General features: G+C 41.3%; 2 protein-coding genes and 1 pseudogene across 3 annotated transcripts in view; 1 reads left to right on the top strand and 2 right to left on the bottom strand.

Moving 5' to 3' along the window:
* ZNF738 (zinc finger protein 738) overlaps nucleotides 1-22,621 on the bottom strand; it is a 452,488-nt gene that overhangs the window by 161,885 nt on the left and 267,982 nt on the right. The gene's annotated exons all lie outside the window — the stretch shown is intronic.
* Nucleotides 1-22,621, bottom strand: part of LOC104657295 (zinc finger protein 431) — a 41,728-nt gene that overhangs the window by 15,142 nt on the left and 3,965 nt on the right. The window contains 2 exon segments of the mRNA XM_030912893.1: nucleotides 1,522-1,617; nucleotides 2,687-2,813. Of these exon segments, the coding sequence (XP_030768753.1) occupies nucleotides 1,522-1,617; nucleotides 2,687-2,813 (223 nt within the window).
* On the top strand, nucleotides 17,542-18,337 carry LOC104657285 (annotated as a pseudogene).

Here is a 22,621-nt window from a genome sequence, read left to right as displayed (position 1 = left end):
CATACAAGTTATGGTTCTATACACTTAAACTATCAGATACAATAGAGGAAGAAAATAATCTTATGAGTAATGGCATTAAAATAAATTTCTGAGAACAAATATAATGAAGAAGGTAAAAAATATTTACAAAGAAATATATAAGATATCAATGAAAAAAATTAGAGAAGACAAAAATAAATTTTAAAATATATAATGTCGGCCGGGTGCAGTGGCTCATGCCTGTAATCCCAGCACTTTGGGAGGCCGAGGTGGACAGATCACAAGGTCAGGAGTTTGAGACCAGCCTGAATAGCATGGTGAAACCCAATCTCTACTAAAAATACAAAAAATTAGCTATGTGTTGTGGCACACGCCTGTAGTACCAGCTACTCAGGAGGCTGAAGCAGGAGAATCACTTGAACACAGGAGGTGGAGGTTGCAGTGAGCCAAGATTGTACCACTGCACTCCAGGCTGGTGACAGAGTGAGATTCTGTCTTAAAAAAAAAAAAAAAAAAAAAAAAAAAAAAAAAAAATTTCATGTCTAGGATTGAAAGAATAAATATTGTTAAAATGCCATATTATCTAAAGTAATCTATACATTTAATAAACTCTCTGATAATTCCAGTGGCTTTCCTTCACAGTAGAAAATACAATTCTAAAATTTACAAGAAATTGTAATAAACTTCAAATAGCCAAAGCATTCTTGAGAAAAAAGAACAAAGCAGAGGGACATCATAATTTATAATTTCAAACTACATTTTAAGACTATAGTAGGCCGGGCGCGGTGGCTCAAGCCTGTAATCCCAGCACTTTGGGAGGCCGAGACGGGCGGATCATGAGGTCAGGAGATCGAGACCATCCTGGCTAATACGGTGAAACCCCGTCTCTACTAAAAAATACAAAAAACTAGCCGGGCGACGAGGCGGGCGCCTGTAGTCCCAGCTACTCGGGAGGCTGAGACAGGAGAATGGCGTGAACCCGGGAGGCGGAGCTTGCAGTGAGCTGAGAGCCGGCCACTGCACTCCAGCCTGGGTGGCAGAGCAAGACTCCGTCTCAAAAAAAAAAAAAAAAAAAAAGACTATAGTAATACAAACAGGATGGAATATGCAAAAATATTAACAAGAAATGCTTAATGGAACAGAAATCACTACTCTCACATATTTCAGACAGGATTCAAAAAGAGAACTAAAAAATAATTTAACAAAGAATTTTTCAAAATTATACAGACATTTTGTGTGTGCCCCAAAACAATAAAAAAGCAGTCAGATTGTACAGTCTTTTATATGCTATGACAAGAACTTTGGCTTTCATTATATGCTTGAAAGAAGATCCCCCAAGAAAAAGTAGAATTCTTAGAGAATTTAACAGCATAAGACAGAAAATGCCCCTATGTGAGAAAAAATCTTAAGAAAATATTCAGGCCTCCCAGAAACTGGATGCTTCCTAAATCACACTGTAAGGACTGGCATATATGCATTCTTTTTTTTTTTTTTTTAACCTTTGGACCTCTCATCTGTTTGTTTTTTTTCACTCTCACCTACCTGGGGGTTCATCCACCATCTCATGTCTCTTCGTATTCCAGGGCTCTTTTTCTTGCTCCAGACAGGTGACTGGGTCTTGCTTAGAGACAGCAATACCTGCTTTATTAAAAATAAATAACATGAATCTTGCCCATATTCTCTAATTACTAACCTAGTACTGTGTTCAGTAAAAAGGATGTGACAGAATATTCTAGAAAATTAATCCAAAGGGAGGCCGAGACGGGCAGATCACCTGAGGTCAGGAGTTTGAGACCAACCTGTCCAACATGGTGAAACCCCCCTCTTTACTAAAAATACAAAATTAGCTGGGCATGGTGGCGGGTGCCTGTAGTCCCAGCTACTCCAGGGGCTCAGGAGGAGAACTGCTTGCACCCGGGAGGCAGAGGTGGCAGGTAGTAGTGCCACTGCACTCCAGTCTAGGCAACAAGAGAAAAATTCTGTCTCAAAAAAAAAAAAGTGTTTTGGCCAGGCACAGTGGCTCACACCTGTAACCCCAGCAATTTGGAAGGGCAAGGCGGGTGGATTCCCTGAGGTCAGGAGTTTGAAACCAGCCTGGCCAACATGGTGAAACACCGTACCTACTAAAAATACAAAAATTTGCTGGGCACAGAGGTGCATACCTGTAATCCCAGCTACTTGGGAGGCTGAGGCAGGAGAATCACTTGAACCCAGGGTGGAGGTTGCAGTGAGCCAAGATCACACCATTGCACTCCAGCCTGGGCGACAGGGTGAGATTCCATCTCAAAATAAATAAATAAATAAATAAACAAATACAATTAATCTGAAAATACTAAAGAGAAACATCTCTAACTATTTAGAAAATATTTTAAATTTGTAGGTTTTTAATTTTACTACCTGAATCAAAAATTGGTGATGGCAAATAGATTTTAAGATATGGGCAATGATATTTTATGCCGCTAAATTTCTGGAATTACCACTAATCTAGAGTGAAGGATACACATCAGCTCAGGAATGTGGAAAGTTTAGATCAAGATGAAACATGTTGAAGAAATTATTTTCCACACAGACAAATCATCAAGATTTTCTTGAAAACTGGGATCAGAAACTCACTTATACAAAGCATAAATTACCAAAAATATTCTACAAAATAGAGACATAAAACCTTTAGGGTATATTAAAAATTCTGTATTAAAGTTATCCTCACCCAAGAAGACCAGGTTTTTGTAGTTCTCTAACATCACATTCATATATAAATTCTGCTGAGCAGGGTTCAGGCATTCCCACTCCTCCAGAGAGAATTCTATGGCCACATCCCTAAATGTCAATGTCTCCTGAAAAACACATACACACAGACACACGTATATTTACCAAGGGGCCATGGGCAGAATTTATTATTTGAATTGAGGTGAAATGAGAGAGTAAAGAGAACTGATTCTGACTTATAAGAATAACTGAAATTATCCAATAATTTTTAACACAGAAATATTTTCTAACGTATTCTCTTACTCTGAGGGCAGAGAATGGCATAAGATTCACAACACCAGTGCATATATGATACTTCTCTGGATGATAAAGTATATAATTAAGGACACAAACACAAACGTATACATTATTGAGTGCTATACTTACATCATAATGAGTTGTGTATATTTTTCACACAAGAAAAAAGTTCAGTTAGAAGGTACCTCTCAAATTTTAATGTGTACAATAAACTGGAGATCCTGTCGTGAAGTTTTTTTTTTATATATTTTTCAGAAGGTCTGGAATAAAGTCTGAGTTTTTAAAATTCTAACAAGGTCACTAGTAATGGCAGTGTTTTTAACCGAGGAAGACTATTTTGTCAAACATTAGGCAAGTGAAAGAGACTGTGTTTTTCCCAAATTTTCTGGCTTGTAAACAAAGACAAGAGTCTTCATTTTCCAAAGACAGATACATGCAAAAAAACAACAAACAAACAAACAAAAAACCTAAGAAAAAAAGGCAAGTACCAGATTAATTGTGATGGTTTATGCATATTAGCTGTATAAAGATAATAATAAAGAAAAAAACAATTAACTCTACAGTGAAAAAAAAGTCAGAGAGCTCTTTAACCAAGTAAATTATTAATGTCAACTACACTAGAACAAATTTTTATGATGTGCTGATGCACACAGAGGAACATAGCATCACTGCTGAGATACTGCTGCTCAAAAAGTCAATTATAGACTGAATTTAACCATAAAAAAATCAGTTTTATGCAAAGGTCAAGATATCTCCCGCATTCCATCATTTTAATAATGATTTTAAGTAGTCTTTCTTTAGCACTCTAGAGAGCAGGTATCTCTTAATGCTTTTTTCAGAACTTCCTGGGTTTAGATGAAACCACAACATATATGTTCACCATCTTTATTAAGGACCCCAGCTTTCCCCCAATAGGAATCTTGAGTATCCACATCTTCCCATGTTCAACAGTCACAAAAGGAACACTTTCAATATGGCAGATCAAAAATTCATGGTAGGAATTCTGCATTGCATATAAAAGGCCATGATGTAGAGAAGGCTCTGGTACACAAGAAACTTTTTTTTTTTTTTGAGACAGAGTTTTGCTCTCGTTGCTCAGGCTGAAGTGCAATGGTGTGATCTCGGCTCACCGCAACCTCTGCCTCCCAGGTTCAAGTGATTCTCCTGCCTCAGCCTCCTAGTAGCTAGGATTACAGGCATGTGACACCACGCCCAGCTCATTTTGTATTTTTAGTAGAGATGGGGTTTATCTATCTTGGTCAGGCTGGTCTTGAACTCCCAACCTCAGGTGATCCACTTGTCTCGGACTCCCAAAATCCTGGGATTACAGGCATGAGCCACCATGCCCAGCCAGAAACAAATATTTTTTAGAGACCCTGACTATCACAAGAATTTTTTAAAGTACCTGAAACAAACCCATTGGGGAGGAAAAACACAAGTAGAGAAGATTTGCAAGTACTAAACACGTGGCACTCCAGGAGGCAGAGTGGACACAGCTATTGATCTGAGACATGTGTAGCTGAAAAGAAGCCATTATTCCTCTTTCTCCTCCTTCTCTGGAAATCTTTTTCAGATAAAATTCTCTGGACAAGTAACACCTGCATCTTGAGGAAATTCCCTTTAAAAGGTATCAGCACCACCTCCACACAGAGACACTAGCCTCACAACCACAGACAGAAGGACCAAGACCAAAAAGTCCATGCATTTCTCTCCTTTATAACAGAAGAGATTCAGGAAAAAATGAGTTGCTCCATGGAAATAAAAATATATGTTCCTCTTTTCCTGTCCACAGGTGCCCTCCCCTGCCACAGACACCAGCAAATTCTGCTACAGTAATGGAAATATGCACCACACTGCCCTGTCCCTACCAAACCCAAACAGAACAGGCCCTGTGACCACCCTTTAGTGCAAAGGTGGCACTTCACTCTCATGAATCTATTTTGAAGCCCTCATACTTGATTCTGGCCTCACCTTAAAGTCACATGAGGCCCTTCATTAAAACAACATAGATGCTTCCGTCCCGAACAATATATAGAAACTGTGGAAAGGGCACAAGTAAAGAGATTTCTGCAAAAAAAAAAATTTTTTTTTTTGAGACGGAGTTTCACTCTCTTACCAGGCTCGAGTGTAATGGCTCAATCTCAGCTCACTGTAACCTCCGCCTCCCGGGTTCAAGTGATTCTCCTGCCTCAGCCTCCCAAGTAGCTGGGATTACAGGCACATGCCACCATGCCCAGCTAATTTTTGTATTTTCAGTAGAGTCAGGATTTCACCATGTAATCCTAATAAGAGGAATGGGCTGATAAGCACTGCCTCTTAAGCTTTAATGAGCTTAAAAATTACTTGGTAATAGGATAGGTAGTGGTGACTTATCCCAGCTCTTTGGGACGCGGAGGTGGGCGGATCACCTGAGGTCCAGAGTTCAAGACCTGCCTGACAAACAGGGAGAAACCTCATCTCTACTAAAAATAAAAAATTAAGCCGGGCGCGGTGGCTCAAGCCTGTAATCCCAGCACTTTGGGAGGCCGAGACGGGCGGATCACGAGGTCAGGAGATCAAGACCATCCTGGCTAACACGGTGAAACCCCGTCTCTACTAAAAATACAAAAACTAGCCGGGCGAGGTGGCGGGCGCCTGTAGTCCCAGCTACTCGGGAGGCTGAGGCAGGAGAATGGCGTAAACCCGGGAGGCGGAGCTTGCAGTGAGCTGAGATCTGGCCACTGCACTCCAGACCGGGCAACAGAGCGAGACTCCGCCTCAAAAATAAATAAATAAATAAATAAAAATAAATAAATAAAAATAAAAAATTAGCTGGTGTGGTGGTGCATGCCTGTAATCCCAGCTACTCGGGAGGCTGAGGCAGGAGAATTGCTTAAACCTGGGGGGTGGAAGGTGCAGTGAAATGAGATCGTGCCATTGCACTTCAGTCTGGGTGACAGAGCTAGACTCCATCTCAAAAAAAAACAAAATTACTTGGGAATTTTGGTCCCACTCCATGTAATGTGAATCTGCAGGTTTGGAAAAAGTCCATGAATGGGTGTTTCAAACAAGTGCCCTGCCAATGCTGATGTTGCTACCCCTGGGTTCATTATTAGCAGTAGTTAGAGAAAGCAGGCACAGCACAGAGTCCCTTACACTCAGCTCTCTTGTCACAACACAAATATTTCTGGTACAAATGAAGACAACCAATCTCCATCCAAAAGTTTCATATTCTTTGCTGGCTCTTTAAAGTTTACAGAGGAAACAGAAGGCAACAATGTCTGAATGAGTCTGCATTAGAAAAACAACATGTAAACATGTAATAATGCAATGTTTATTAAGCAGGTACTATCTGCTCAAGAGTATGTTACAAAGCACTGTGTGGGGAATAACACATTATGTGACTTAATCCTCATAACACCCTGGGAGTTGGTACTAAGTGTTCAATAATTCCCAGGATTTAGATAAAGGGTTCTTCGTTTCTCTGTCATTTTTAAAAATAAAATGTATAGAATAAAAGCTAAGTATAGACAGGAGGGATACGGAATGAGAGAATTTAATGTAGTTTACAGAAATTTTTATGGTGTTTATATTTACTTTTTTGTGACTTGTGGAACAGCTACTGGATCTGCAGGACTAGAAAACAAGTTGCTAAATGAAATATTTCTGTAAGCACTGGTTTTAACACAAAATTTAAAAATTAGGATCCTAAAACATACAGTTTATTTTTCTCATTTACCTGCTTTTGGGTTTCTGAAATTTTGAGCACCAGCTCTAGAAAGGCAGCAGGATTCACCAGCAAAATCTCTCATTTTAAATCAGTTTTGTGAGGCATGACTCCAGGGTGGGGCCAGACCTAAATAAGGGCTCCGAAAAGGGTGAATCTGGTCGGGTGTGGTGGCTCATACCTGTAATCCCAGCACTTTGGGAGGCTGAGGTGGGTGGATCACCTGAAGTCAGGAGTTCAAGACCAGTCCGGCCAAAATGGTGAAACCCTATCTCCACTAAAAATACAAAAATTGCAGGGTACAGTGGCTCATGCCTGTAATCCCAGTACTTCGGGAAGGTGAGGCAGGTGGATCACCTGACGTCAGGAGTTCAAAACCAGCCTGTCCAACATGGCGAAAATCCGTCTCTACTAAATATACAAAAATTAGACCGGCATGGTGGTGGGCGCCCGTAATCCCAGCTACTCAGGAGGCTGCGACAGGAGAATCACTTGAACCCTGTAGGTGAAGGTTGCAGTGAGCCAAGATCATGCTACTGCATTCCAGCCTGAGCGACAGAGCAAGACTCCATCTCAAGAAAACACATATACACACACACACACACACACACAATTAGCTTGCTGTGGTGGCGGGCACCTGTAATCCCAGTTACTTGGGAGGCTGAGGCACAAGAATCACTTGAACTTGGGAGGCGGAGGTTGCAGTGAGCCGAGATTCACCACTACACTCCAGCCTGGGAAACAAGAGCAAGACTCCAACTCAAAAAAAAAAAAAAAACAAGGGGTGAAGGCTCAGTGCGGTGGCTCATGCCTGTAATCCCAACACTTTGGGAGGCACAGGCAGGAAAATCACCTGAGGTTGGGAGTTCAAGACCAGTCTTACCAACATGGAGAAAGCTTGTCTCTGCTAAAAATACAAAAATTAGCCGGGCGTGGTGGTGCAAGCCTGTAATTCCACCTACTCGGGAGAATGAGGCAGGAGAATCACTTGAACCTGGGAGGTGGAGGTTGCAGTGAACCTAGATTGTGCCATTGCACTCCATCTTAAACAAACAAACAGACCTGAGTTAGGCAGTGGACCCTCTGTAGAACTCTGTTCTCTATGCCACTGGGGTATTTCCAGTTCAGTTTTTCCTAAGCTTACCTAAGAGAAACTATGTAATTTTAATCTGCCCTGTCAATGTTATAACATATAATAGTAAGCAACTTAAATCTCTCAAGGTTTTCTAGGATAATTTTATCAGATGATACATATGTATTCTTAGCAAGGTAAAAGAAACACAAACAATAATAACAATTTTCCTGTCCATAAATATCCCTTCAAGTGATATCAGAAGTTACAACAATATAAAAAAAGTGGCCCAAATAAAGCTCAAGTTTTTTTGTACACATCTATTCATCATACTAACCATATGATGCTTATTTCAACCACGTACCCAATGGCTAGTCTAGACTAAAAGTTCCTGGATGGTAGGGATCATGACTGTTTCAACTATTTTTTTTTTTTTTTTTTTTTGAGACGGAGCCTTGCTCTGTTGCCAGGCTGGAGTTCAGTGGCATGATCTCAGCTCACTGCAACCTCCACCTCCCAGGTTCAAGAGATTCTCCTGTCTCAGCCTCCTGAGTAGCTGGGACTATAGGCACATGCCACCAAGCCCAGCTAATTTTTGTATTTTCAGTAGAGACGGGGTTTCACCATGTTGGCCACGATGGTCTTGATATCTTGACCTCGTGATCCACCCACTTTGGCCTCCCAAAGTGCTGGGATTACAGGCATGAGCCACTGCACCTGGCTCATCTATGTTTTGAATGATCATATGAAATGGAAGCAATTAGTTTATTTGTTTGAGTCACCAGACCTCCTCTTTGTCTTTCACCTAAGTACCAGGAAACTGGAGAAACTCTCATCTTGGTACCAACTAAAGTTACCTCTTGTATGAGGGGAGCAGAAAACACAGGATTACTTCTTTCTGTTATACTGAGAGAAGCAGAATTACTCACTCTTGTCAGCCTGACACAGTTCTGCCCTGGACATCCTCAAATGTCTCAAAGATGCCTAGGTGATTGTGAGAGGGTTCTTAGTGATCCAAAGCTGAGGGCCTACTGATAAGCCAGGATGGAGACTCCGGCTGATTCTAAATAGAAAATGGAACTGCTCTGGTAGAGCTCCAGAACCTGGATCACCTATCCTGAGTCATTCGCTTTTGGGTAAGAAGAAGGACAAGAATACTCTGCTCCAGTATGACATTTTACAGGTAGGTATAGTTGTGGTTATCACGGCTCTGGATATGTTGTGGCCTTGATCTCTTACTCTTAAGATGCTTGTTTAAACTTAAAGATTCTGTCATCAGACTCTATTTACACCTGGAGCCTCTCACATAACAGTAACAGGTCACTGAACAAGATCTAAAAAGCTTCAAAAGCCACACTCTCCAAGGGGGGTTTCAGATGTCTGTGTTGACATCTCACAATGCAGAAAATGCCTCCTGTTGGTTTTCTGTATATTCTCAATCCAAAGTCTGGCCCTGTCTTGTGAATCTCAGGCAGAAGCCAATGTTATGTGCAGATTCTAGGTGGGATCAACCTGGCTTGCATCCTTGGGTGTTACATCAAGTAGAGTACAAAGGAAAAACCTCCTCATAGAGGCTGTTCTAGCATACTCTAAGTAATATGTCTACCTAAAAAAAAAAAAAAAGCTGAGGGAACATGAATATAAGTAGAGAGTTCATTTGGGCCATGCTTGAGGACTGTAAACTTGCAGCAAAGATACATCCTCCAAAGACTGAACAATAACAACAGCAACAAAACAGAATCCCTGAATAAGCCAACAAGTTTCAAAATTGAATTAGTAATAAATAGCCTAATAACCAAAAAAAGAACAAGACCAGGCAAATTTGCAGCTGAATTCTACCCGATGTACAAAGAGCTGGTGTCAATTCTACCAAAATTATTTTAAAATACTGAGTAAAAGGGACTCCTTTTCAACTCATTATATAAGAATAGCATCAGCCAGGTACAGTGGCTCATGCCTGTAATCCCAGTACTTTGAAAGGCGAGGTGGGTAGATCATGAGGTCAAGGGATTGAGACCATCCTGGCCAACATGGTGAAACTCCGTCTCTACTAAAAATACAAAAATTACCTGGGCGTGGTGGCCCAGGCCTGTAGTCTCAGCTACTTGTGAGAGTGAGGCAGGAGAATCACTTGAGCTCAGGAGGCAGAGGTTGCAGTAAGCAGAGATTGCGCCACTGCACTCCAGCCTGGCAACAGAGCAAGACTCTGCCTCCTAAAAAAAAAAAAAAAAAAGAATAGCATCATTCTGAAACAAAAACCTGGCAGAGATAAAACAAAAAATAGAAAACTTCAGGTCAATATCCTTGATGAACACTTAAGAAAACATTCTTAACAAAATACTGGCAAACCAAATCCAAGAGAACATCAAAAAGTCAATCCAGTGTGATCAAGCAGGCTGTATCTCTGGTATGCAACATTGTTTCGACATACAACAATTAATGAATGTTATTCATCACATAAACAGAACTAAAGACAAAACCCACAAGATTATCTCAATAGATGCTAAAAAAGCTTTCAATAAAATTTAACATCGTTCATGTTTAAAACCCTCAACAAACTAGGCATTGAAGGTACATACTTCAAAATAATGAGTCATCTATGACAAACTTATAGCCAACATACTGAATGGACACAAGCTAGCATTCCTCCTTGAAAACTGGCACAAGACAAGAATGCCTTGCCTCAAAACTCCAATTCTACATAGAATTGGAAGTCCTGGCCACAGCAACCAGGAAAAAGATTTTTAAAAAAAGGCATCCAAGGCCGGGCGCGGTGGCTCAAGCCTGTAATCCCAGCACTTTGGGAGGCCGAGACAGGCGGATCACGAGGTCAGGAGATCGAGACCATCCTGGCTAACACGGTGAAACCCCGTCTCTACTAAAAATACAAAAAAACTAGCCGGGCAAAGTGGCGAGCGCCTGTAGTCCCAGCTACTCGGGAGGCTGAGGCAGGAGAATGGCGTAAACCCGGGAGGCGGAGCTTGCAGTGAGCTGAGATCTGGCCACTGCACTCCAGCCCCGGCGACAGAGTGAGACTCTGCCTCAAAAAAAAAAAAAAAGGCATCCAATAAAGGAAGAGAGGAAGTCAAACTATCCTTATGTTCAGATGACGAGATTCCATATCTTCAAAAACCCTATAGTCTCAGCAAAAAGCTCTTTAAACTGATAAACAACTTCAGCAAAGTTTCAGGATACTAAATCAATAGCATCCCTTTACATTAACAATAACCAAGCCGAAAACCAAATCAAAAACATAATCCCATTCACAATTGCCACAAAAAGAATGGAATATCTAGGAATACAGCTAACCAGGGAGGTGAAAGATATCTCTAACAAGAATGACAAGATACTGCTTAAAGGAGTCAGAGATGGCCAGGCCCGGTGGCTCACACCTGTAATCCCAGCACTTTGGGAGGCCAAGGTGGGCGGATCATGAAGTCAGGAGTTCGAGACCAGCCTGACCAACATGGTAAAAACCTGTCTCTACTAAAAATACAAAAAAAATTAGTCAGGCATGGTGGCACATGACTGTAACCCCAGCTATTTGGGAAGCTGAAGCAGGAGAATAGCTTGAACTCAGGAGGCAGAGGTTGCAGTGAGCTGAGATCACCCCATTGCACTCCAGCCTGGGTGACAGAGCAAGACTCTGTCTCAACAACAACAATAAAACAAGTCAGAGATGACACAAACAAATTTAAAAAACATGCTCACAGATAGAAAAGATCAATATTATTAAAATGGCCACAGTCCAAAGACATTTACCAATTTAATGCTATTCGTATCAAACTACCAAAACATTGTTAACTAAAAAATAACTATTTTAAAATTTATATGGAACCAAAATGAGACTGAATTGCCAAGGCAATTTTAAGCAAAAAGAACAAAGCTGGAGGCATCATATTACCCCACTTCAAACCACACTCACTAGAGGGCTATGGTAACCAAAGCAGCATGGTACTGGTACATAAACAGACTCACAGAACAAGGCAACAGAATAGAGAGCCAAAAAAAAAAAGAAAGAAAGAAACAAAAAACTTCCTTTAAAAGTAGGCAAATGGCCGGGCGCGGTGGCTCACGCCTGTAATCCCAGCACTTTGGGAGGCCGAGGCAGGTGGATCACGGGGTCAGGAGTTCGAAACCAGCCTGGCCAACATGGTGAAATCCCGTCTCTACTAAAAAAATACAAAAAAATTAGCCAGGCATGGTGGCGCACACCTGTAATCCCAGCTACTCGGGAGGTTGAGGAAGTACAATAGCTTGAACCCGGAAGGCAGAGGTTGCAGTGAGCCAAGGTCCCATCACTATACTCCAGTCTGGGACAAAAAAAAAAAAAAAAAAAAAAGAGAAAAAAAGTAGGCAAAAAACATGAACAAATGCTTTTAAAAAGAAGACAAACGTGGCTAACAAACATGTGCAAAAAATGCTCACCACTAATGACTAGAGAAATGCCAAAAACAAGCAAAAAAAGACCACAGTGAGATACCAACTCACACCAATCAGAATGACTGTTGTTAGAAAGTCAATAATAGGCTGCGTACAGTCATCCCATGGCAAAACTCTGTCTCTACTAAAAATACAAAAATTAGCTGGGCGTGATGGCACATGCCCGTAGTCCCAGCTACATGGGAGGCTGAGGCAGGAGAATTGCTTGAACCCAGGAGGCAGAGGTTGCAGTGAGCTGAGACGGTGCCATTGCACTCTAGTCTGGGTGACACAGTAAGACTCGATCTCAAACAAACAAAGACATAAAACAAATCTAATTGCCTATTAATGGTAGACTAGATTAAAAAATATGGTATGGTTGGGTGAGGTGGTTCACACTTGTAATCTCAGCACTTTGGGAGGCCGAGGCAGGTGGATTGCCTTAGCTCAAGAGTTCAAGACCAGCCTGGGCAACATGGCAAAACCCATCCCTACAAAAGATAGAAAAAGAAGTTAGCTGAACATAGTGGTGCATGCTTGTAGTCCCAGTTACTTCGGGGGCTGAAGTAAGAGGGTGCCGTGAGCCTGGAAGGTTGAGGCTGAAGTGAGCCAAGATTGCACCACTGCACTTCAGCCTGTGTGACAAAGTCAAACACTGTCTCCAAATAAATTAAATAAAACAGAAGATTTAATAAAAACAAAGTATGGTACATAAACATCATGGAAGATTATGTGGCCACTAAAAAAAAAAAACACAAGATTAAGTTATTTGCAGCAACATAGATGATGCTGGAGACCATTATTCTTAGAAAGCTAAAATGAAACAGAAAACCAAATGCATGCTATCATTTATAAGAGCTAAATAAGAACACATGGACACAAAGAAGGGAACGACAGACACTGAGGCCTAATTGAGAATGCAGAATGAAAGGACAAAAAGGATCAGAAAAAAATACCTGTTTGGTGTTATGCTTAGTACCTCAATGACAAAATAATCTACACAAAACCCCCATGACACAATTTTACCTATATAACAAAGCTGCACATGGATCCCTGAACCAAAAAGAATAGTTGAAAGAAAAAAAAAAATCCGTGAGTGGGGAAGAGTGCAATGTAAGTGGAAGGAGTTGTCTGTTCTACAGATAGTGGCCCAGGTGGGACTGGACTCTGATTTATTTCTGTGTGCATGAAGGCAGATGAGATTATGAACTGGTGGCCCAGAACCCTAGGTTGGTGGGGAAAACAGGTTGCTGCTGCAGATTCAGTGTCTGGGTGTGGGGATATGCCACGAGACTTGCAGACACTTTTGTGGGTTTTTGTCAAGAAACACTAAAATCAACAATGCTGTGATGAAATTCCTGAGGGTGGTGTCTAGTCCGGGGAGGGGTGTGGATATGTCAGTGTCTAGTGGGTATGTTTGGGAGTGGGTGGGAATCCTGTGGTGGCAGCCGTGCAAAAAGGGGGTCTGTCATCAGAGCTCCTTTCCTCCAAGTTTTCGTCCTTTTCAATCTTGGAAGGAGCCCTGGGATTCCAGGACAATGGGCAGGGTGAAAGCCTGTGGGCTCTGTGATATCTTTCTTCTGCCACCAAATCCGCAGAGTATGCTGAACACCAAGCAATTCTCCAACACCAACTCAGTGTCTAACATTTGAATTCTGACATCACCCAGAGTCAGCATAGACCCTGATTCAGATCTCAGTCCCACAACATTATCCTCATTCCAGATGCCAGTGACGATCCCCATAGGCTCATCTATGCTTCTGAACTACTGTTTAAAAACTGGGGACTCCCAATGGGCGCAGTGGCTCATGCCTGTAATCCCACTACTTCGGGAGGCTGAGGCAGGTGGCTCAACTGAGTCGGGAGTTTGAGACCAGCCTGACCAACAAGTAGAAACCCTGTCTCTACTAAAAATACAAAATTAGATGGGCATGGTGGTGGGCACCTGTAATCCCAGCTACTAGGGATGCTGAGGCAGCAGAATCGCTTGAACCCAGAAGGCAGAGGTTGCGGTGAGCCAAGACCACAGCACTACACTCCAACCTGGACAACAGGAGTGAAACTTCGTCTCAAAAAAGAAGAAAATTGGGGACTCCCACAGCCTTCCTCAAGTTCAGTAATTAGATCAAGCTACTCACAGAACTCAGCAAAACACTGTAGTTATGTTTACTAGTTTATTATAAAAAATACAACCCAGGAAAAGTGAAATGGAAGAAATGTACATGACAACGAAAAGAGGTGGAGAATGATGAATCACACATAATCTGGGTAAATAGCTGTGATTAATAAAATCCTTCATCCTTTCTGTTTTCTAGAAATAGTTTGTGGAAAGAAACATCTTTCTCATTATGACTTAGATGGTGCTCTCTTTTCTTATTTATCACATAGCCAGGCACAGACTCTGTCAGAGGTGTACTGAATGAGAGCAACTCCATGTGGAATAGGGACTGAGTAAAATAAGGCTGAGAGCCACTGGGCTGCATTCCCAGATGGTTAAGCATTCTAACTCACAAGATGAGATGGGAGGTCAGCACAAGATACAAGTCGCAAAGACCTGGCTGATAACACAGGTTGCAGTATTAGAAGCTGGATAAAATCCACCAAAATCAACATGGTGATGAGAGTGACCTGTGGTCATCCTCTCTGCCACACTCCCACCAGTGCTATGATAGTTTATAAATGCCATGGCAACATCAGGAAGTTAATCTTAAAATAGTTTAAAAAGGACAGGCATAATTATTCCACCCCTTGTTTAGCATATAATCAAGAAATAACCATAAAAATGTGTAACCAGCAGCCCTTAGGGCTGCTCTGCCTATGGAGAAAGCCATTCTTTATTTACTTTCTTCATTAACTTGCTATCACTATACTCTATGGACTCGCCCTGAATTCTTTCTTGAGCGAGATCTAAGAACCCTCTCTTGGGGTCTGGATCAGAACTTCTTTCTGGTAACATCTTTCTGGCAACCACAAAGGGACTATACTTAAGAGATCTCTGACCCAAAGGAAAATCATCTGCGTGAAACCAATTGGCTGACTTTGGGTGAGTGGGGTGCATATACCTGGGTAAAGGATGGGATTGGGTTACAAGCACACCTTAGGAGAATTAGAGTCTCTCCTAAGACACAGTGGGTCAAAGGCTCCTCTTAATAAAAGACAAGGATGCTTGACTGAACTTGGATTTGAGGCCGAGCCTAGAAAGGTTATATTCCTTCCTAAGATTTAGAAAGTTAGAGACCCCTCTCAGTAAAATCTCTCACAGCTAAGAACTAGTTTGACACTATGGGATATTCATTGCTATTCTCTTTGGATTAATCTGTCTTGCACTCTTTGCTGATGGCTATGGGTGACAGAATTGGGCATCTACAGGACCATGGGACATGTGGATCTTTTTCTTGTCCAAAAGGGAAAACTTAAGTGCCAATGGGACTGCTGGAAAAAATCTTCTTTCCTACCAAGAAGCGGCCACCTGAACTTTTTATTATCGCTGCAATGGGTAAGACTTTCTGTGGCCTCCTGAGCTGTTTGTCTTCCCATCCTGCCACAGGCAATACTTTTTCTCTCTTTTCCCTTTTTATTTTCTATTACTCAGAGTAACCATCTTGCCTAGAGACGACAAGATAAAACTCCTGATCGTTAAGTTGAATTAACAACGACAGGGCTCAACTGGGGCCAAGTTTAAGTCTTGCCAGTTTCATACTGGTTGCTAAGAAGAGTGGCTAATGTCTATGTTGTCACATATATTTTCATCTGGCTAGAAAAAGATAATTTTCCTTTGTGTTGTGGCTTGGCCCACAAGGCTGTGGTGCAGCCAGTCACATCACTAGGGCCACTCAGGGAAATGGAACCCAGAAGCTTGGCATGCTGGCAAAAGGGTACAAATTTCTGACCAGACTTCTAGCCTCTCTCTATGCAAACTGATTAAAAGAATGGTGAAAAAAATTACTGTTTATCTCCTATGTAAAGTTCTAATTAATATGGAAATGCATTTGTGAGGTTAGTCTTAAGATGTAACAAATCTGTTGTACTTTGGGTTATAAATTTGTCTTTCCGTATGGTTCTGTCATTAAGAGGGGTACCTTAGGATAGAATGCAGGTCTAGGACCCCTTAAGGCTGCTGTTCAAGATGGCCCAGAGAAGTGCTCAGTCATGTCCTTGGAAGCTTGACCTTGTGACCACATGACAGTGTTTTCTCCTGATCTCCACCACCACAATGGTGGCCCAGGTTCAGGACTCAATTCCCAGTTTAGGGAGTGACTACGTTCTTACTTGATATTTGGGTGAGCTTTACCATTTGTTGATTCTCTTCCCCTCCAGGAATCATCTTGAATTTTCCTTTTTCAGAACACCTGTGAAGTTACTTTTGGTAAAATTCAAAAGCCAGAGATATTGGCTGTTTGACCTGACTAAAGTCTGGTAGTAAGAAATTTAAAAGGCCTTTTTAAAAGAGCACTGAGCACTGTGGTCATTGGTTCACACCTGTAATCCCAACACTTTGGGAGTCCAACGTGGGCTCATCACGCGGTCAGGAGATCGAGACCATTCTGGTTAATATGGTGAAACCCTGCCTCTACTAAAAATACAAAAAGTTAGCCTGGCGTGGTGGTACTCGCCTGTAGTCCCAGCTACTCAGGAGGCTGAGGCAGGAAAATCACTTGTACCTGGGAGGCAGAGGTTACAGAGAGCCAAGACCACACCACTGCATTCCAGCCTGGGCAACAGAGCAAGACTCCATTCCAAAAAAAAAGCACTGTGGTTAAAAGTCAGCTTAATTAAAGCAGATATTCAAGATCTAACAGACTGGGTCACCTTGGGAAAAACAGAAGATACCACAGACCCTGTTTTGGGAAACACCGCTTTTTCCTCATGAAACTCCAGAAATTGAAGGTGGACAGATCCTTCTCAAAATCTAAGGTTCTGTTCTGTTTTGCATTGTATTATCTGATGTTTTTGACTTTGAGGGGTATCAGAAATTACTTCACATTATAAAAGAACCTTGGCATGTAATAACTAGGTAAGAAATACACTTTTGGAATGGTTAACGGCAATTATGGGGAAATACTCAGTTCTTCACATTTGGATCAGAGAAACATACTCTCGAGCACCTGGGAAATAGGGAGGTATCCCCACCCCCTACTGAGAAATAAGACTTCCCTTGGAATGAACTAATTCTCTCCTTTTTAGATCCAAGATCTGATGTAAAAATGGTACCCTTAATTTAGGGGGATCTGTTTTGTTTTCCAGCTCTGTTTACTTATTAGGCCATAAAAACTACATGCTTTCTTAGCCCTGGGCTCCACCCTGAAATTAGTAATCCAATTAAGAAACTGACAAAGAAGCTCTCCTCCTCCGACCCAAGATGCAGAAAGGAAAGAAGGCCTAGGGGAAGAAGGTGGCTCCAGCCCCTGCTGTTATGAACAAGCAGGAGGCCAAGAAAGTGGTGAATTTCCTGTTTGGGAAAAGGCCTAAGAATTGTGGCACTGGGCAGGACATCCAGCCCAAAAGGGAACTCACCCAAAATGGCCCCCGCTATATGAGGTTGCAGCAGCAGAGAGCCATCCTCTCTATAAGTGGCTGAAAGTGTTCTTCTGCGATTAACCAGTTCACCCAGGCCCTGGACCACCAAACAGCTACTCAGCTGCTTAAGCTGGCCTACAAGTACAGACCAGAGACAAAGCAAGAGGAGAAGCAGAGGCTGTTGGCCCAGGCCGAGAAGAAAGCTGCTAGCTAAGAGGACATCCCCATTAAGACCACCTGTCCTTCAAGCAGGAGTTAACACTGTCACCACCTTGGTGGAGAAAAAGAAAGCTCAGCTGGTAGTGACTGCACATGATGTGGATCCCATCGAGCTAGATGTCTTCTTGCCTGCCCTGTGTCATAAAATGGGAGTCTCTTACTGCATTATCAAGGGGAAGGTAAGACTGGGACGTCTAGTTCACAGGAAGACCTGCACCACTGTCGTCTTCATACAGGTTAACTGAAAAGACAAAGGTGCTTTGGCTAAGCTGGTGGAAGCTATCAGGACCAATTACAATGACAGATAGGATGAGATCTGCCATCACTGGGTAAGGAAGGTTCTGGGTCTCAGGTCAGTGGCTCAGATCGCCACACCCAAAAAGGCAAAATCTAAAGAACTTGCCACTAAACTGGGTTAAATGTACACTGTTGAGTTTTCTATACATAAAAATAATTAAAATAATACAAACTTTCCTTTAAAAAAAAAAAAGAAACTGACAAAGAAAAACTTTACAACTACTCAATCTTCTTTGTATTTACATGTGTTGTGTGTGTGATATGAAAGAACTCTGATTAATTGGTTTAAAAATAATAAAAGCTTAAATCAAATATTTTGTCAGAAAAGTAAAAAGTGTAACACCTTTTAGTTCATGTGACAAGTAATCTTTTGGAAATAAAAACAGTTTTAAAGATCACTGGGGGCCGGGCGTGGTGGCTCAAGCCTGTAGTCCCAGCACTTTGGGAGGCTGAGATGGATGGATCACGAGGTCAGGAGATCGAAACCATCCTGGCTAACACGGTGAAACCCTGTCTCTACTAAAAAATACAAAAAAATAGCTGGGCGAGGTGGCGGGTGCCTGTAGTCCCAGCTACTCCGGAGGCTGAGGCAGGAGAATGGCGTAAACCCAGGAGGCGGAACTTGCAGTGAGCTGAGATCCAGCCACTGCACTCCAGCCTGGGCGACAGAGTGAGACTCCATCTCAAAAAAAAAAAAAAAAAAAAAAAAAAAGATCATTGGGAAAATAAAAATGTCTTCAAAATATAAACATTTGATCTAAATTATATAGATCACATATTAGATTTACCAAATACTTAAAGGTCATAAATTGGTTCTTTGACTTTTAAAAATTGTTCAATTTACCTATCTTGAAGCCAGTAGATTCTAAATAAGGCCTTGGGACATATGGAATTAGCCATGCCCCCTAAATATACAAAGGCTATAAAGAAAAGAGATTTCATATAAGAAAAGATGTTGTATAGTAAATTATTAACCTAAGATAAAATGACTGGTTATTTAAAAAGAGGGATGTTTAGGACAAATCAGAAAGCCCAAGCATATTGTAGATGGTCTGTATAAGTTACGAAATAATTCACTAAAGGAAATTTATGCAAGAAATGTTGTACAATTTAAAGGTCATTAGGCCTCTGAAAGACTTCTCAAAATGCCACTATGACTGTTCACTGTACAACTTGTCTGCTTTACAGCTAGATAAGGCCTGGGACACATCAAGTGAGCCACACCCCCTAACTATTAATACACTGGAGTCAGACCTTATATATAATTGTGTCTGTGTCCTAGACTCCACGCCTAGTATGTAATTAAAATCCCTTACTTACCAAGGGTTTCATCAAAAGTAAAAGTTGCTAAGAGTTAACATTGTAACATGTAACTTTGACTACTAAAAAACAGTTTTACATGCAAGGAATTCAGAGAAAGTGAAATGTATTTTTGATAAAAGGTTATAAGAAGACACGGAAATGTGGATTTTTTTTTTTTTTTTTTTTTTTTTTGAGACGGAGTCTCGCTCTGTCACCCAGGCTGGAGTGCAGTGGCCGGATCTCGGCTCACTGCAAGCTCCGCCTCCCGGGTTTACACCATTCTCCTGCCTCAGCCTCCCGAGTAGCTGAGACTACAGGTGCCCGCCACCGCCCGGCTAGTTTTTTTTTGTATTTTTTAGTAGAGATGGGGTTTCACCGTGTTAGCCAGGATGGTCTCAATCTCCTGACCTCGTGATCCGCCCATCTCGGCCTCCCAAAGTGCTGGGATTACAGGCTTGAGCCACCACGCCCAGCCGGAATGTTTTTAATTAGATAGAATAAAACGGAAGGTTTAAACAAACTGTGGAAGATTTGCTAAAATTTAATTGCAAAATCGATTCTGTGTGTGAACATACTGACTAAAGTTAAATGGATATTATTCAGTTTTTCTAGAAATTGAACATTGAGATAAAAATGACAGGTTTCTCTTAAAGCACTGCTCTACTCTTTAACAACAAGGACTTTGTGAAGAGTTATATAAGGTTTATGAGAATATTACCTCATGGTCAAATATTAAAATTAGATAGATTTGTCTATAAAGATTCATTAAGAGGCTGTGCATGGTGGCTCATGCCTGTAATCTCAGCACTTTGGGAAGACAAGGTGGGCTGATCACAAGGTCAGGAGTTCAAGACCAGCCTGGCCAACATGGTGAAACCAGTCTCTACTAAAGATACAAAAAAATTAGCCAGGTGTTGTGGTGTGCGCCTGTAATCCAGCTACTCAAGAGGCTGAGGTAGGAGAATTGCTTGAACCCAGGGGGCAGAGGTTTCAGTGAGCTGAGATCATGCCATAGCACTCCAGCCAGGGCAACAGGGCGAGACTCCGTCTCAAAAAAAAAAAAAAAAAAAAAAGAAATTAAAAACGATTCATTAAGAATTGGGTTTGACATAAATAATATACAAATATAATGGTAAAAATTTGGCTCATTTAGCATAAAAATCACACAGAAAAGCCCACATTTCTGTCAAATGTGAAATCATGTTTGACTATTTGGGGATTATGTTTGTGTAAATATATTATTGGTATGTGTTCCAAAATTAAGGAAAACTCCTGTAATTCTAATATGACTAACATAACTAATATGATAATATAACTATCCTCAGTCTGAGTCAAAATACAACATTATTTTATGTCTCTTCTAAGAATATGCTGACTTCATGGTAAAACATCATTAATAATCACAATCATTACATAAAATTATTGTATGACACAGAGCTAACCAAATTTCCTTGTCAATCATGGGTTTTCTTTTTGTCTTTCACTGTGACTGCCCTAAGACTTTGTCATCCAGACAATCATTTTGTGTTGATACTCTTCAAAAGATGATTTATAGTTAACTTTGACAGATGTTCTTTTTTTTTCTTTCGAGATGGAGTCTTGCTCTGTTGCCCAAGCTGGAGTGCAATGAAGCAATCTTAGCTCACTGCAACCTCTGCCTCCCAAGTTTGAGTAATTCTCCTGCCTCAGCCTCCCAACTAGGCTGGGATTACAGGCATCCACCCCACATCCAGCTATTTTTTTATATTTATATTTTTAGTAGAGACAGGGTTTCACCATGTTGGTCAGGCTGGTCTTGAACTCCTGACCTCATATAATCCACCCACCTCGGCCTCCCAAAGTACTGAGATTATAGGCATGAGCCACTGCGCCCAACGACAGATGTTCTTAAATGCAAGTTTGTAATAACTTTAGAAACTGTGACATTAGAATAGAGAAAAAACTTTCAGTAGTCATAGAGAACTGGAATGTTCATGACTATCAAACGGAACAGGAATTAACTGAATGGACGGAACTAACAGAAGACTAAAGTAATATTTTCTGACTTCGCATAAAATGTCACTGATCCTTTGTTTTGTTTTTCAGGGTCAAGAAAACTCTGACTAGTTAGGTGAAAATATTATCACCCCTATTCAGCATGAAGTAGTTACAGAACATGGATCTTCATCCCTCTACAACCCTTAGGATTAAGTGCGCCCTTGTGAAAAAGACGGGGGAGATGTCAGAGGAACCAGAGCAAATCTATCTTGAATAGGGGCTGGGTAAAATAGGGCTGAGACTAAATGGGCTGCATTCCTGGATCGTTAGGCATTCTAAGTAACAGGATAGGATAGAAGGTCAGCACAAGATACAAGTCATAAAGACCTTGTGGATAAAACAGGTTGCAATAAAGAAGTCAAATAAAACCCACCAAAACCAAAATGTGACGAGAGTGACCTCTGATTGCCCTCACTGCTACCACTCCCACAAGTGTCATGACAGCTTACAAATACCATGGAAACATTAGGAAGTTATCCTATATAATCTAAAATTGGGAGGCATAAATAACCCACCCCTTGTTTAGCATATAATCAAGAAATAACCACAAAAATGTGCAAACAGCAGCCCTTGGGCTGCTCTGCCTATAGAGTAAGCCATTCTTTTATTCCTTTACTTTCTTCTCTTTTTTTTTTTTTTTTTTTTTGAGACAGTCTCACTCTGTCACCCAGGCTGGAGTGCAGTGGCACGATCTCAGCTCACTGCAACCTCTGCCTCCTGGGTTCAAGTGATTATTTTGCCTCAGTCTCCTGAGCATCTGGGATTACAGGTGTGCATCACCAAGCCTGGCTAATTTTTACATTTTTAGTAGAGATGGGGTTTCACCATGTTGATCAGGCTGGTCTCAAACTTCTGACTTTGTGATTTCTTAATACTTCCTTTTACTTTACTGTATGGACTCACCCTGAATTTTTTCTTGAGCAAAATCCAAGAACCCTCTTGTGGGGCTTAGATTGGGACCTCTTTCCGGTAAGAACTCTGCACATTTTCCTCTTTTTCCAATTAAAAATAATCAGCTGAATTTGTCTTCAGTGGGCTAAATAAAATTTTTCACAGGCTCCAGAACT

The sequence above is a fragment of the Rhinopithecus roxellana genome, chromosome 12 (assembly GCF_007565055.1).
Source record: "Rhinopithecus roxellana isolate Shanxi Qingling chromosome 12, ASM756505v1, whole genome shotgun sequence".
Taxonomy (NCBI): domain Eukaryota; kingdom Metazoa; phylum Chordata; class Mammalia; order Primates; family Cercopithecidae; genus Rhinopithecus; species Rhinopithecus roxellana.
The sequence above is the reverse complement of the archived record's forward strand: the minus strand, read 5'-3'. Positions and strand labels throughout refer to the sequence as shown.